Source organism: Otolemur garnettii, unplaced genomic scaffold (assembly GCF_000181295.1).
Source record: "Otolemur garnettii isolate 467f Iridium unplaced genomic scaffold, OtoGar3 scaffold00028, whole genome shotgun sequence".
Taxonomy (NCBI): domain Eukaryota; kingdom Metazoa; phylum Chordata; class Mammalia; order Primates; family Galagidae; genus Otolemur; species Otolemur garnettii.
Window position 1 is genome coordinate 3,176,678 of NW_003852423.1, and position 16,670 is coordinate 3,193,347.

Sequence of the window (16,670 nt, forward strand, 5' to 3'; positions counted from 1 at the left end):
ATTTTAAAAATTGAAATCCCGATTGAATACTCAATTTAGGTAGGTACCATCTCTCAATTGCCATCTGAAACCTGAATAGGGCAAGTTATTTCTCTTTAACGTTTCTGAAATTAGAGCATAAATTTAAATGGTTTTAAGTTATAGTTAAATGACAAGATCTCCCAACTCTCCTGAGAAAGATCGGTCTACCCCTTTTATCCCACTCAAGAGCATCCCGGTTTGGATGACACTTTAGATCACCTTGAGATAAACCAAAGGTATTCAGAATATACCTGCTTTTATTTAAGAAAAAATAAGATGCTATAGAACTAATAATAAAAGACCTTTAGGCTGGGCATGGTGGCTCAGACCTGTAATCTTAGCACTCTGGGAGACTAAGGCAGGAGGATTACTTGAGCTCAGGAGTTTAAGACCAACATAAGCAGGAGCAAGACTCCATCTCTACTAAAAATAGAAAATTTAGCTGGACATTGTGCTTGTAGTCCCAGCTATTTGGGAAGCTGGGGCAGGAGGATCACTTGAACCCAGGAGTTTGATGTTGCTGTGAGCTAGGCACTAGGAACAGGCACTGTAGCCTATAGAGTTAGACTCTGTTTCAAATAAAAAAAAAAAAAATTCTCTTGCCTCAGCCTCCCAAGTAGTGGGGACCACAGGCGCCCACCATAACACCTGGCTATTTTTATTGCAGTTGTACATTGTTGTTTAGCTGTCCCAGACCGGGTTCAAACCCACCAGGCTCAGTGTATGTGGCCAGCAGGGTAACCACTGTGCTACCGGCGTCAAGCCAATAAAAGCTATTTAAAGTAGAACACACTTTTCCAAAGTGTTTAGCTTTTTTGCTTTTAAACAAAAGTGTAATACTTGCACATTAAATGAAATTGGGAAAATTGAGACCATAAAAGTACAGCCTGGCCAGGCACTATTGCTCACACCTGTAAATTCATGAATTTGGGAGGCTGAAGCAGGAAGATCACTTGAGCCAGGAGTTCAAGATTACAGTAATCTATGATATCCCAATTTCACTCCAGGCTAGGCTACATATTAAAACCCTGTCTCTACAGAAAATAAGAGTGCGACCCACAAACCCAATAATTAAATAACAGGCACTATTAGTATTTTGATAAATTTCTATATAGTTAACTTTTTCTATGGGCAGATTATTAAAAATGTAGTTAGAATATAAATTCTTTCCTACATTTTCCCACATTATCACTTAATCATAATAACTAGTGTTTTAAGTTCTCCTCTCATAGATTTGGAATAGGAAAGGTCAAAGAAAACCATACCAGATTCCAGTGTCAGCCTTCCCAGAGGCTGGCTGAGGCATTCAGCAAGCTTCTCAACTTTCTGGGTTCAGTTTTCATCTGTCCAATAAGTACAACGAAAAACAATAATGAGAAAAGTAAAGAGCAGTAACATAGTAGTAATATGAATGGTAATAATATTAGCTATTACTTGTTAAGTCCCTGGCAAGCTTGTAGTATTCCAAAAGCATCATTCATGGTGCTAAGCTTTTACAAAACATACATTCACTCAAGAATAGTCCACAGGATCTTGCAGGGGAACAAGAAAGGTAGAGGTCTTTTCCCCCTTGGCTTAAGCTAAGAGTGAAGGGAAGTCTTAGATTAATATGTATCAATGTTTATTTTAAATCTGTAGTAATTATTATTTTTTTTAGAGCAGAGTCTCACTTTGTCACCCTCAAGTGCTGTGGCATCACAGCTCACAGCAACCTCCAGCTCTTGGGCTTAGGAGATTCCCTTACCTCAGTCTCCTGAGTAGCTGAGACTACAGGAGCTTGCCGCAATGCTAGGCTATTTTTTTTTTGGTGCAGTTTGGCCAGGGCAGGGTATATGGTATACCACCACCCTCAGTATATGGGGCCAGTGCCCTACTCACTGAGCCACAGGTGCTGCCCAAATCTGTAATAATTAAGATGGCATAGCACTGGTGCAATGATAGACTAGCTAAACAGCAGGAGAGCATATGGAATATAAAACAGACACAAAATAATAGTCACCTGATTGATGATCAAGGTAATTCTGCAGTGCAATGGGGAAAGAATGGTCTTTTCGACATATGCTGCTTGGTTAACTATACAGGAAGAATGTACCTTGACTCCTATTTGACATCTCACACCAAACTCAATTACAGTTTAATTACAGATCTAAATGTGAAAGGCAAAATGATGGTGACTATAAGGTAAAACACAGCAAAATATCTGTATGACACTGGAGTAAAGATTTCTTAAATAGTATGCAAGAAGTATAAATTGTAAAAAAGGAAAGATGATAAATTAGACGTCATTAAAATTTCTTGGCTCAGCACCCATAGCCCAGTGAGCTAGCCAGACACATACACTGAGGCTGGAGGGTTCGAACCTGACCTGGGCCTGCTAAACGACAATGACAATTGCAACCAAAGGATACCCCAGCATTGTGGTGGGTGCCTGTAGTCCCAGCTACTCACTACTTGGGACACTGAATCACTTAAGCCAAAGAATTTGAGGTGGCTATGAGCTGTGACACCATGGCACTCTACCACGGGTGACATAATGAGATTCTGTCTCAAAAAAAATAAAAAAATTTCTTAATTTGTTCACCAAAATAGATCATTTTGGAGAGAAAAAAGACAACTGTAGAAAGAGACAAAAATAACTGACATTCATAACATCTGACAGAGTCTTCGTACCTGGAGTATATGAATAACTCAGGAAAATTGACAAGAAAAAGACAATTCCAATAGACAAATGAGAAAAAAAGTTGAACAATTCACAAGAGAGAACATTCAAATTGTCACTAACCATTTGAAAAGTTGTTCAGTTTCAGTAGTCATTAGGAAAATGGAAGTAAAAGTACGATATGATAGCACTTGCCTGCAGACAAAGACAAAGTTCCAAGTGCTGATGAGATTACAGGGCAACCATGACTCTACCATGGGTGACCTCTCATGGGGGGTTATAAATTGGGACCACCACTTCGAAAAACCATTTGGCAGAATGTAATAAAACGGAGCATATATGCATGTATACCTATGGCTTTCTTAGGTATACAACAGGTAAAATTGTGTACACATGTTCAGCAAATAAACACGTGCAGCAATCCATGCATAATAGGGGGGAAAGGCCTGAAAACTGTTTAGATGTCAGTCAGGAAGAGATGGATAAAGTGTAGGATATTTACACAGGGCAATGCTGTGCGGCACTAAAAATAAATGATCGCAGCTATTATGACAAAATAGATGAATCTCAAAAACATAAAATACCCAGACACAGAAGAAAGTATACTGTATAATCTTGTTGGTCTAAAATAGAAAAAAAAAATCATAGTGGTGGTTGCCCTTGGTGTGGGTGAATGGGAAGAGGAAGTGGAAAAGAGTATGAGGAAGGACGGCTTCTGGCAGCGATGGTTTACTTGCCCTGAGGTCTATGACGTGGGCGCAGTCAGTTTGCGAGGATGCCCTACAGCCTTACAGTATGTGTGCCTTTCCATACGCTCATGATCATTGCCAAAAAGTTAAAAATATTTGTTACCTTGAAATTGTATTCAGCCTATCAAGTAATATTTCTATTTTAGAGATGAGAAAAAGGAGATAGTGAGTTTAAGTTACTTACTTGTTACAATAGCCATGAAGCTCGTACGTGGCTCAAATTCAATAGTTTTTTGGTTCCTTTCCAGTTCTAAAATTCTATGATATTTATGAAACCACTGATTTGGAATGTAAGTAACTTTCTGTCTCTCTTTTTTATTCTAATTTCTTATTGGTCTCCTTAGTCTATTAAAAGTCTCCAAATTTCTGTATCCAAGAGTGAGATTCTTTAATATTTAAAATAAGGTGCAACAAGAAGTTTTCCTGAGTATTGCAGAGGCTGTTACTTCTACTAATCTCGCATTTATTTTCTATCCGTTTTGTCCTGTAGGCCAGCAAAGGCCGGACGACAATCGTGGTGGCACATCGCCTTTCCACGATTAGGAACGCAGATCTGATCGTGACCATAAAGGACGGGGCTGTGGCGGAGAAAGGAACGCACGCTGAGCTAATGGCAAAGCAAGGTCTATATTATTCACTTGCGCTGTCCCAGGTAAGGAAACCCCACAGCACAACATTATCTCAGTGGGTTGTTGTAAAGTTGTCAGAGATCATACCACACTAGAAAACACAAGTCCTAAATCATGATCTTGAATTTCACAATACGGCCAGGGTTCATTTATCATTTCTCAGTGAAGAAACCGAGTGTGACTCACATCTTCACCATTGTGCTAGATAACATGGTGAAGATTAGAGAGCAGATGGATACATGTCCCTAACATTTGCCAGGCGCACTACAAAGAGGCTCCCAAGCTTGTGTATGGCAGATCTGGGACAGCCTAACACCTGCGATCTTTTGATTGGAGCACAAGAAATGTCACACACAGTCCCTACTTAAAGATTTAAAAATTAGCAATAGGGCAGTGCCCATTGCTCAGTGGGTAGGGTGCTGGCCACATACACCAAGGCTGGCAGGTTCAAATCCAGTCCGGGCTAGCTAAACAACAATGACAACTACAATGAAAAAATAGCCAGTTGTTGTAGGGGGCACCTGTAGTCCCAGCTACTCAGGAGGCTGAGGCAAAAGAATCACTTAAGAGAGTTTGAGGTTGCTGTGAGCTGTGATGCCACAGCACTCTACCGAGGGAGTCTTCAAGTTGGAATAAGCAGCAAGATTAATGGGGAGGGAGAGCGCTCAATTGCCCATGGAGGGTTTCGTGGAAGAGGGCTTCAAGGTTAAAGGTTGGAATTGGAGGCAGACGTGGAGGAGAAACCCAGGTCAACTGTCAATGAATGGGTAGGAAGGAAGTTAGTCTGCAGCTAAAACAGAAAGGAGGGCAGCTTTCCATGGGTAAAGATGAGCATTAGATAACAGGGTGGTATTGTGGAAGCTCTTGGAAGCCAGGCAGAAGGTTGAGCTACTGTGTAAGAAACACCCAACAGAGTGCCTGGCACACAGTATATACTCAATAAACACCTGCTGAATTAAGAGATACATCAGGGCTGCACCTGTGGCTCAGTGGGTAGGGCGCTGGCCCCATATACTGAGGATGGAGGGTTTGAACCCAGCCTCGACCAGCAGAACAACAATGACAACAGCAACAACAACAACAAAAAAGCCAGCATTGTGGCAGGCACCTGTAATCCCAGCTACTCCGGACGCTGAGGCAAGAGAATCACTTAAGCCCAAGAGTTGGAGGTTGCTGTGAGCTGTGATGCCATAGCACTTTACTGAGGGCAACAAAGTAAGACTCCATCACAAAGAAAAAAAATAGATACAATTGTCCATACCAGTGTGCATACCACAGCCTCACAGGTGGAACAGAAAGCTCATATAGAGCAGTCGGGAGGGGATGTGGCAATGCTGGACGCACATGGCAAAGTCTCCATCTTTAGGCTCCAGGCTTCTGCATGCCATGAGATCCACCCTACGGGAATCCACATCACTTTCTCATTAGGATACTTTAGCACAAGGAAGATTAATACAATCAGTCTCTAGCACTCTTCATTCTAGGCCACCTTTCTTCCCTTGACCTGGAATTCAGCTTCTTTCCTTTCTTTCTACAGATAACTAATTTCAACCCTTTTCTATTTATTTACTTCTTCAACTTTCTGATTGTATCTTTAATGTCAATATTAGTAATTTAAAAATTCGGAAATTTAGAAAGTTATGAGCCTTTACCTTCTCATCAAATTTATAACTTCAAACTCAAATCCGAGCTTTCTCCACTGTGCTAAATGAGTTATTTCTAAACACACTCTATGAAGCAATGATTGTTAAAATAAAAAAAGAGTTTGAAAATGCAATATTGATTTAAAATGTCCTGACTTTCACTTTTTTCAAATTAGTTCCTATTTTTTGTTTTCTTTAAAAATAAAAGTAAGCCTTGACAATTGAATTTGCGTGCTTTTCGTCCCACAATAAAGTAAATAATTCATGAAGTTATTAAGTTCAATATTTTCAAACTAATATAAGTAACAATAAAAAGAAATACCATAGTTGAATTAACCCTATTTTGAGATTCGAGATTTTTTTTTAAAAACTATGACACTCAAATCACTTTGGAGTGACATACTTTTGTTTTTTATTATAATTAAAATTAAAAAATCTATTATTAGGTCTTAGAGGGTTTCATGATGTAGGAAAAACAAAAATGGTGTGTTTGTGGTATAGATGTATAAAAATTTTAAACACCCAGCTGGGTGCCCCTAGCTCAGTGGTTAGGGCACCAGCCACATGCTCTGGGGCTGGCGGTTTGAACCCACCTTAGGCCTGCTAATCAAACAAACAAACAAACAAATAGCTGGGCGTTGTGGTGGGCACCTATAGTCCCAGCTACTTGGGAGGCTGAGGCAAGAGAATCGCTTAAGCCCAAGAGTTTGAAGTTGCTGTGAGCTATGGTGCTATAGCACTCTACCAAGGGTGACAAAGTAAAAACTCTCTCAATAAAAATAAATAAATAAATAAAAATAAAGAATTAAAAAAAAAATTTTTAACACCTTATTCAAAATGGATTACCTAAAACTGTGTCCATTTGAATATAACAACACCGTGTAAATATTAATATTTAACAAATAGCCAAAATATTCTGGGCATTGTACAGTAAACCTAATATACATAATATCTGTGTAAACAAGTAACACATTTTTTTTTTTAGACAGAGTCTCACTATGTTGCCCAAGCTCACACTCTTGGGCTTAAGTGCTTCTCTTGCTTCAGCCTCCCAATTAGCTGGGACTACAGGCACCTGCCACAATGGCCGGCTTTTTTTTTTTTTTGCAGTTGTCCCTGTTTAGCAGGCTCAGGCCGCGTTCAAACCCACCAGCCCCAGTGTATGTGGCAGGCGCCCTAACCACTGTACTACGGGCACTGAGCCAAGTAACTCCGTTTTGAAACTCTGTGCATACTTATTTGCCCCTATTTCCTGCGCTGTCTAAATGCATCAGTATATAAAGCACGCATGATGATCAGAAATATTCAGCAGTTAATGCTGCTGGAGGAATCCTGAGAAACAGCATAGCAGAGTGGTTAAGGTTATGACCGCTGGAGCCCTGCAAGTTGACTGTGTCACTCAATCATTTTAGGACCTTGGGCAAGTCATTGAAATTCTCAAGTGCTTCACTTCCCTAATATCTAACACCAGAGAAAAAAACAGCAACGTCTTCAATGATTTCCTATGTGAAATACCAATAAGTAAAGATATTTGTATACATAACAAAAGTTATTTTATGGTCATCACTATTTTTTCTTGTAGCCTTCTCAGGAAAAATTGTCTTTGAACTAGTAAAGTATATTCTTGAAAAAATTCATTATGAGAAGAGGTCAATGTTTTATCTTAAATTTGTCACGGCTCGGCACCTGTGGCTCAAGTGGCTAAGGCGCCAGCCACATACACCTAAGGTGGCGGGTTCGAATCCCCAGCCTGGGCCCGCCAAACAACAATAATGGCTGCAACCAAAAAATGGCCAGGTGTTGTGGCGGGCGCCTGTGGTCCCAGCTACTTGGGAGGCTGAGGCAGGAGACTCGCTTGAGCCCAGGAGTTGGAGGTTGCTGTGAGCGTGATGCCATGGCACTCTACCCAGGGGGATAGCTTGAGGCTCTGTCTCAAAAAAAAAAAAAATTGTCACAAAGTAAATAACTCCTAAAAAATAAAAGCCAAATAAAAGATTTCTTTCATGATAGAGAAATTTATAGAAAAAAAATAAAGGAATAAAGGAATGTCTGACTAAAGATGACTTGACAGTTTAAGGATAGTTCAAGAAGTTCACCTGTACTTTTAAATGATTGGCAGTTGTTAAGCTTATTGATGAATCAGTACCCCTGGAAAGTCTTCCATGGGCACCTAAATCTACCTACATCTTTCCATCTCTTCTCCCCCGCCCTGGTCTGAACCATTATCATCCTAACTGAGCTCTTCATTTCTCTCTTGCTCTCCTCCTCCCGTGTCTTTCTGGGGAAGTCGTAACTTACTCAGATCACATTGCCATGAACAGAGAATATGTAGGTCCTTTATTTCAATAAGACCAGTCTCATTTTTCTGAGTAGGAAGAAAAATAAAAAGTAGACCTAGAGGAATTTGGTTTAGAACTTCTTCCTGTTCTGCAATTTAAACAATTTCTTTAAGGTTTGTTTGATTTCTTTGAAATTTCTTATTGTTCAGGAGCAGACCCTATGATTTTTGTTTTATGATCCCAGTTTGGGATGGGCAGAAGTGACAGGCCTGGGAAACATTATTGTTTCCTGAGATCTTTCTAGGGCCCATGGCCAGCCTCACATATAAGTTTAGTATAACATATACCTAGGCATACGATATAGATTTATAAGCTCTAGAAAAGGCTAGAAAGAAGTCAAAGAGCTCCTTTTACTGAGACCTGTCCTTATTAGTAGTATAATTATTTGGGGTTCCAGTTCCCTGAACAGATCTTTAGAAAAGAAGGCTCAATAAGCTATTGTCAGTCACTAACACTTCAGTCTAAGCTGGACTTAATTAGCTCTTTGTCAAGCCTCAAAACTGTTCTGCAAGAACTACACTTTAATAGCAAAGGCAATAACAGTTTTAAATGGATGCTTTATAAAGTTCCTTTGAATTGTTTAGACATTTTTATAATGATAGCCTGTGTATTCTTCATTTAAGGACATTAAAAAAGTGGATGAACAAATGGGGTCAGTGACAGATTCTACTGAAAGCAATCCCAGCTCCACTCCTCTGTGCTCTATGAATAGTGTCAAATCAGACTTCATTGACAAGTCTGAAGAATCCATCTGTAAAGAGGTAATGGGTCAAATATCAAGTTTATCCCACATATTCTTCAATTTTTATTTAATCCTTACAAAATTTAGAATGTGTTTGCCATAAAATATTATGATAGCATCAAGTTTCTAAAATTCCCGCTAGCATGACTGTGACACTCTAAGAAAGAAGCCATCTAATGAGACTGCATTTATGTCAGAAGTCCTTCCTTGTTGGGACAAAAAAATCTCATAAGAATGTTACCTTATTCTCTTTTCTAAGACAAACCATGGGTTCAACTTGGCAAGTATGGTAGAGAGACCACCCACCGATGATGCTCAAGATTACTTGAAGTCACAACAGAGCATAAATGCAGCCACTGCCCAGCTACAGATAAGCCCCAGCCAGCAGGCGGTCCAGGCCTCCAGGTCAGGGCACAGTCTGAGCAGCCTCCTTTGCTTGGGCAGGGAGTACTTGTTCCTGGGCTCGGTCTGCTCCGCTCCTGACCCCAGGCACTACTGAGCCCTACATCACCTGCTTTAACCTTCATTCCTGTTTATCCTCCTCTTCAGTCTCTTCTTATACCTTAAGTCTCATTTCTCCATCCCAATTCTGCCTCCCTTCTCTGAACAAGCCCCCACACCTGCTCTGAATCCTCTTCAGCACTCTTTCATATATCTTAATCTCGCCTTAACCCCTGCTTCTCCTAGGATCCCTGTTCCTGCACCCTAACTCTCTCCAACCCTAGTGAAGCTTTGCTGGCCCCCGATGCTGCTTTTCAATTGTAACCTTACACACCTTGAATCCTTGCCCCTGTGTTTCAGCTTCTGTCCCCCCAAACTTCCCATATCCACACCATCCTACTCCTATCCTTGGCCCGCTCTTTCCTCCCAAACTGGAGTTGGCAACCAAACAAAAATCACCAGACAAGGAAAAAAGCAGGAAAATAGTACTCAAATAAAGAGAAATAATAATCAAGAGAAATAGGCCTAGAAATGAAACACTCAATAGAATTAATAGAAACACTAAATGTTTATTATAACTATATTACATATGTTCCTATATCCCCAAGGCAAAGAAGAAAGTCAAAAAGCATTTGAAGAAATAATGGTTAAAAAATTTTTTTTGAATTTGATGGAGACTAAAAATCCACAAATACAAAGTTCAATAAATTCCAAGCACTAGAAACATGTGGAATCCTACAACAAGGGATATCATACTCAAATTGCTTACAACCATTGATAAGGAGAAAATTATTAGACCATTAAGAAAGAATTGCCACAATATGCACAGAGGAAAAAGATTTTTAAAAGCTACAACGTCCTTATTAGAAATAATGCAAACAAGAAAATGATGGAGCAATAGTTTCAAAGTAATGAAAAGTAAACAAACAAAAAACTTCAAATTAGAATGCTACCTATAGAAAAATGCTTTTCAAAAATGAATGCATGGCCAGGCATGGTGTCTCAAGCCTGTAATTCCAACATTTTGAGAGGCCAAGGTAGGATTATTACTCAACGCCAGGAATTTGAAACCAGCCTGGGAAACTTTGTAAGACCTTGTCTCTACTAAAACAATCTTTTAGTTACTCAGGTGTGGTGTTTTGTATCTACAGTCCTTGCTACTATAGGTGCAGGAAGATAGCTTGAGTCCAGGAATTCAAGGTTACACTGAGCTGTGACCACACCACTGTTCTAGCCTGGGCAACATAGCATAACTCTGTCTCTAAAATAATAAAAAGGCAAAATTTTGAATTTTTTTAGAAAGAAAGGCTAAAATAATTAATCACCACATGAAATTTCAAAGGAAATTCTTTAAACAAAGGAAAATGATACCAAGTAGAAATCTGAATTTATACAAAGGAATTAAGGGTATCAAAAGTAGTAAATGTATGAGTTAATGTAAAATAAGCTTTTATATATTATATTTACATTTTGATGTGTTTAAAGGATAACTTACTTTTCTTTTTTTTGAGACAGAAGTCTCACTTTGTCACCCTCGATACAGTGCTATGGCCTCATAGCTCACAAGAACCTCAAACTCTTGGACTCAGGTGATTCTCTTGCCTCAGCCTCTTGAGTGGCCTGGCTATTTTTAGAGATGAAGTCTTGCTCCGGCTCAGGCTGGTCTCAAACTTGTGAGCTCTGGCAATCCACTCGCCTTGGCCTCTCAGAGTGCTAGGATTACTAAAGGCATGAGCCACTGTGCCTGGCCTGATAATTTACTTTTCAAAAAATAACTCTGTAGTGTGGCGTTTTTAACACAAGTATGAGTAAAATGTATGAAAACAGTAGCCAAAACACTGGGAAATAGCACCAGTAAATATTATGTTCTAAAATTCTTAAATGGCATATGATATTACCTGAAGGAAGACTGTGAGGTTAAGGACAGTCAAACTAAATTTTAAAGCAAAGAACATTCCTAAGGATAATGAGAGTGTTTTTATAATTATGAAGGGATTGATTTATCAAGATCTGCCAAGAGAAGTAGACAAATCTGCAATTATTTTCAGAGATTTCAATATCCCTCTATTAAACACTGGTAGAATAGGCTGGGTTTGTGTCTCATGCTTATAATCCCAGAACTTGGGAGGCTGAGGTAGGTGGATTGTCCTGAGCTCATGGGTTTGAGACCAGCCTGAGCAAGAGTGAGACCCTGTCTCTCAAAAAAATAGCCAGGTGTTGTGTTAGTCACCTATAGTCCCAGCTACTCGGGAGGCTGAGGCAAGAGGATCGCTTAAGCCCAAGAGTTTGAGGTTGCTGTGAGCTATGACGCCATATTACTCTACTGTGGGCAACAAAGTGAGACTCTGTCTCAAAAAAAAAATAAAACATTGGTAGAATAAGTCGATAGAAATTCATCAGGGGTATAGATGACTTTAGTAGCATTATCAATCAAATTGACCTAATCAACATCTATAGAAGACTCCACATAGCAGCATAATATGCCTTCAATTGCTCCTGAAACCTTTCCCAAGATAGACCATATTCTGAACTATCCCACAAGTCTCAATAAACTTGAAAGAATTCAAGTTATATACAAAGTATATTACCCAATCAAAACAGAATTAAATTAGAAATCAATACCAAAAAGTGGTCTGGGAAATATTTAGAAACTAAATAATTCACTTCTAAATGCACAGATCAAAGAAAAAAATCAAAAGAAAACACCAAAAGTATTTTGAACTATATGAAATTGAAAACTTAACATATCAAAATGTATGAGATGAAGTTTAAAGTGGTACTGAGAAAGAAATTTATACCACTAAACATAAAAATCTCAAATTAATAGACTAAGTTTCTGCCCTCAGAAACCAGAAGGAAGAAAATAACAAGAAAGAGGAAAAAAAAATCAATGAATTCCAAAGCTGATTCTTTGAGAACATCAGTGTTAAAAAGCTCTGAAATTACTGAGCACAAAAAGAGAGAAGATGCAAATTGCTAGTATTAAGAGTAGGAGAACTCGCATCACTACAGATTCTACATATGTTAAAAGAATAATAAAATAATCTTATGAACATTTATGCAAAAAAAAAAAATCCTGACAACTCAAATAAAATAGAAAAATTTTTGAAGGACACAATCTACCAAAGCCCACTCTAGAATAAATTGACAGCTTGAATAATTTTATGTCATTAAAAAGAAATTGAATTTGTTATTAAAACTTTTTCCATAAAGATAACTCCAGGCCCAAGTGCCTTTGCTGGTAAATTCTTTCAAATAGAAAATTGAAGAGGAAAGAGTCCTCATTCTATGAAAATAGAATTACTTTGATATCAGTATTAGACATGACAAGAAAAGAAATTATAGACTAATACACCCCATAAACATAGATGAAAAAACTCTTAATAAAATTTAACAAATCTAATCCAATAGCATATAGAAAAATAATATGTCACAACCAAGTAGAATTTTTCTAAGAATTGCAAGATTGGTTTACCATTCTGAAATTAATGTAATTTTTCATGTTAAAAAAACTAAAAAGGACAATCTAATCATCTCCACCCGGGAACATGGGATCATGCCTATAACCCCAACACCTTAGGAGACCAAGGCAAGTGGATTGCTTGAGCTCAGGAGTTCAAGACCAGCCCGAGAAAGAGTGAGAGTCTGTCTGTACTAAAAATAGAAAAAACTAGCTGGGCATTCATTGTATTGTGATGAGTAGTCTGAGGCAAGAGAATCACTTGAGCCCAAGAGTTTGAAGTTGCTGTGAGCTATGACTCCAGAGCACTCCACAAAACGTGGCTCACGCCTGTAATCCTAACACTCAGAGAAGTTGGGGATGGGCAGATTGCTTGAGCTCATGAGTTCAAGACTAGCATCAACAAACAAGTGAGACCCCATATCTACTAAAAGTAGAAAAAGTGAGGCAAGAGAGTCGCTTGAGCCCAAGAGTTTGAGTTTGCTGTGAGCTATGATGCCACAGCTCTCTATGGCATCAAAAAAAAAAAAAAAACATCTCAATCAATGCAGAAAATTCATTGACAAAAGATACCATCTGTTCTTGAAAACTCTCATCAAAGAAGGGATTGGAAGAAATTTTCTCAACCTGATGAAGAGCAACTACAAAAACCCTACAGCTAACATCATACTAAATGGTGAAAAGCTCAGATCAGGAATAAGGTAAGAATGTACACTCTCTCCACTTCTATGAACATTTTATTGAAGGTTCTAGAGTGTATGGAGGAAAGGAACAGTCAGACTGTGTTTATTCGTAGATGGCATGATCATCTCTGCAAACAATCCTGTGGAATCCAAAACTAATTATTAAGTTTAGCAAGTGGCAAAGCACACAATAAAATATATTAAAATCAAATCTAAGTCTGTATAATGAAAATGAAAAATGGAAAAATGGTATTTTAAAAATGATGTCATATACAATAGTTAAAAATATTAAATACTTTGGAGACAGATTTAATAAAAGATTCTAAGACCCACACACTGAAATCTATAAAATATTCCTGAGACAAAAATTTAAAAGAGACTAAATAAATGAAGAAATACCATGTGAGTGAATCTGAAGACATCAATGAAAAGATGTCATTTCTCCCCAAATTGACCTGTGGATTCACAGAAATCTCAATCAACATCTCAACAGGCTTTTTTGGAGAATTTGACAAGCTGATTCTAAATTCATATGGACAAGCAAAAAGCCAAAATAAATTTTAAAAAGAACAAACTTGGAAGACTTATGCTACCTGATTTCAATCCTATTTTAATTACTATAAAGCTAATTACTAATTCTGATTTCAAAATACTCAAAACATTCTATTTTCATAAAAATAAACAAGAATCAGTGAAACAGAAAAGGGAATTGAGAAGCAGATCCACACAGATATGGTCAACTGCATTTCAACAAAACTACAAAGGAAGTTCAATTAAGAATTTACACTTTAAAAAGTATTCTTTTTTCAAAAAATGACGCTGGCTCGATTAGGTCTCTCCAGACAAAATACTCAAGGTCAATCCATACCTCAAATCGCAGATGAAAAGTGACTCAAAATGAATTACATGCTTCATTGTAAAACATAAAATTATAAAATTTCTACACAGAAATCCAATAGAAAGTCTTTTGAGTTATGCAAAGTTTTCCTAGACACCAAAGATATAATTCATAAATGAGAAAAAACTGATGAATCAGACATTACCAAGCTCAACAACTCTATTATTTTAAGACTCTAACACTTTTAAGAAAATGAAAAGGATAGGCCATAAACTGAAAGAAAATATCTGTAAATCACATCTCTGACAAAGGGCTTGTGTCCAGAAGATGTAAGTGGAACTCTCAAAGCCCACTAAGAAGAATACAAACAGCTCAATCGAAAAATAGGCCAGATAGTGGAGTAGGCATTTCTCCGTAGAAGGTGAGCAGGTTGGAAATAAGCACACAAAAGAAAGCCCCACATCCTCAGTCATTAGAGAAAGGTGAAAGCAAATCCAGTGGGGATAGAAGAGGCTAAAACTACTTTGGAGAATCACGTGTCAATTCTTAGAAAAGTAAATGTACACCCAGTATATGATCCAGCCATTTTATTTCTAGATATTTTCCCAAGAGAAATGACAGCACATGTGTACACAGTCTTGTATGTGAATGTCCACAGTGGCTTTATGTGTAACAGCCCCAAAGTGGAGAGCACCCACATTGATACCACGGTAAATAAACTGTGATCCAGCCGTACAGGGGAATACTACTCAGCCATAAAAAGGAACAAAATGCGGATTCATACAGCAGCGTGGACACATCTCAAAAGAATTATGTTGAGCAAAAGGAAGTTAGATGAAAAAGAGCACATGATGTGTGATGTCATTTACATACAATTCTACAAATACAAACTAATCTATATAGACAGAAAATGGCAATAATTGCAGGGAGGGGAGGCAGGGAAGAAGACTGGCAGCTGAGCAGTGCAGGTGAGGGATTATAAAAAGCAGAAGAAAACTTCCAGAGGAACAAGTATGGTCCAGACCTTGACTACAGTGATGCTTTTATAGCATATAGTTATGCACACACTTATCAAATCCCACAGTTTCCACTTTGTTATTTGAAAATTATCACTCAGTAAAACTCTAAAATGCATCATATGAAACTTAAAATTCCTTAGGAAATGTCATTTTTGACCTTTTACAAATTCTTTTGTATCTCTTTGGAAAATGTCTCGAATTTCATATTTTTAATCACATTATCTTAAAGCAAATATAGCCTGTAACATATTTAGGTAGCATAGTACATTTCATGATTTCACTGATATTTTTAATTTTCTCTGTATTTTATTCTTTTCTAACTTGATAATACATTGTAAATCAGATCGTATTTGAATCTGCAATTATGTATTTTGCTGGAGGCAAAAGACATTCTTAAATGGCCTATGTAATATACATTATCTTATAGAAGCAAAATATCACCCACATTGTCTGGCTCTGAAATGTATTGGCATCCTAGACAAGCTAAACCTTAGTTTTATAACAAAATAAAGTAATTTTGTAAAGCACTTAGCTCCATACTCAGTGCTAAAAAAACAGTAGATATACAAGTTCTATAAAGAGAGTTGGTGTACAACTTTCTGTATATTCTTTTGGACAGTGATCTAATTGAAAGGTGATGCCTTTTAATTTTGTTTTTTTTTTTTTTTGAGACAGAGTCTCACTTTGCAACCCTCTGTAGAGTGCTTTGACATCACAGCTCACAGCAAACTCAAACTCCTGGGTTTAAGTGATTCTCTTGCCTCAGCCTCCCAAGTAGCTGGACTACAGGCACCTGCCACAACACCCAGCTATTCTTAAAACCAAAGTCTTGTTCTGGCTCAGGCTGGTCTCGAACATGTAAGCTCAGGTGATCCACCCGCCTCAGCCTCCCAAGTGTTGGGATTACGGCGTGTGCCACCACGCCTGCCTTTTAAGATGATGAGCTTCAGAAAACTGCAGCAGAAAAGATGATAGATAAGTCAAGTTGTTTAAGTAACCCAATATCATTGTGGTTTAAGCCATATAAAGCCATCAAGGCTTTAAAATTTTAAAAGTTCTATTGTCCAGGGTGGTGCCTGTGGTTAAAAGGAGTAGGGCGCTGACCCCATATGCTGGAGGTGGTGGGTTCAAACCCAACCCCAGCCAAAAGCTGCCAAAAAAAAAAAGTTCTATTGTCCAAACCACACAGTTTTGCCTAGTAGGCACCAGACTAAGATTAGTACAAGAATTACAAACTATTTTAGAGTCTTCCTTGAGGAATCCTCTGGTTATCAGCTTCACAATTGCCATTACTTTATAAGGAAGTTTTGGTATGAAATACCAAACAGCTCACTATCTACTTTCTTACGTAAAAATATTTACTCAAAGCTATTCACAAGCTTTTGAAACTTTCTGAAATGAGTCCACTACACATCCCAGACAAGACTGTTATCAATGGCTCGGCGCC

At 38.1% G+C, this 16,670-nt stretch overlaps 1 protein-coding gene across 1 annotated transcript in view; it reads left to right on the forward strand.

Moving 5' to 3' along the window:
• ABCB5 (ATP binding cassette subfamily B member 5) overlaps positions 1–16,670 on the forward strand; it is a 114,968-nt gene that overhangs the window by 46,510 nt on the left and 51,788 nt on the right. The window contains exons 14-15 of the mRNA XM_003788491.1: positions 3,920–4,081; positions 8,664–8,801. Coding sequence (XP_003788539.1) covers positions 3,920–4,081; positions 8,664–8,801 — 300 coding nt within the window. The remainder of the gene's footprint in view (positions 1–3,919; positions 4,082–8,663; positions 8,802–16,670) is intronic.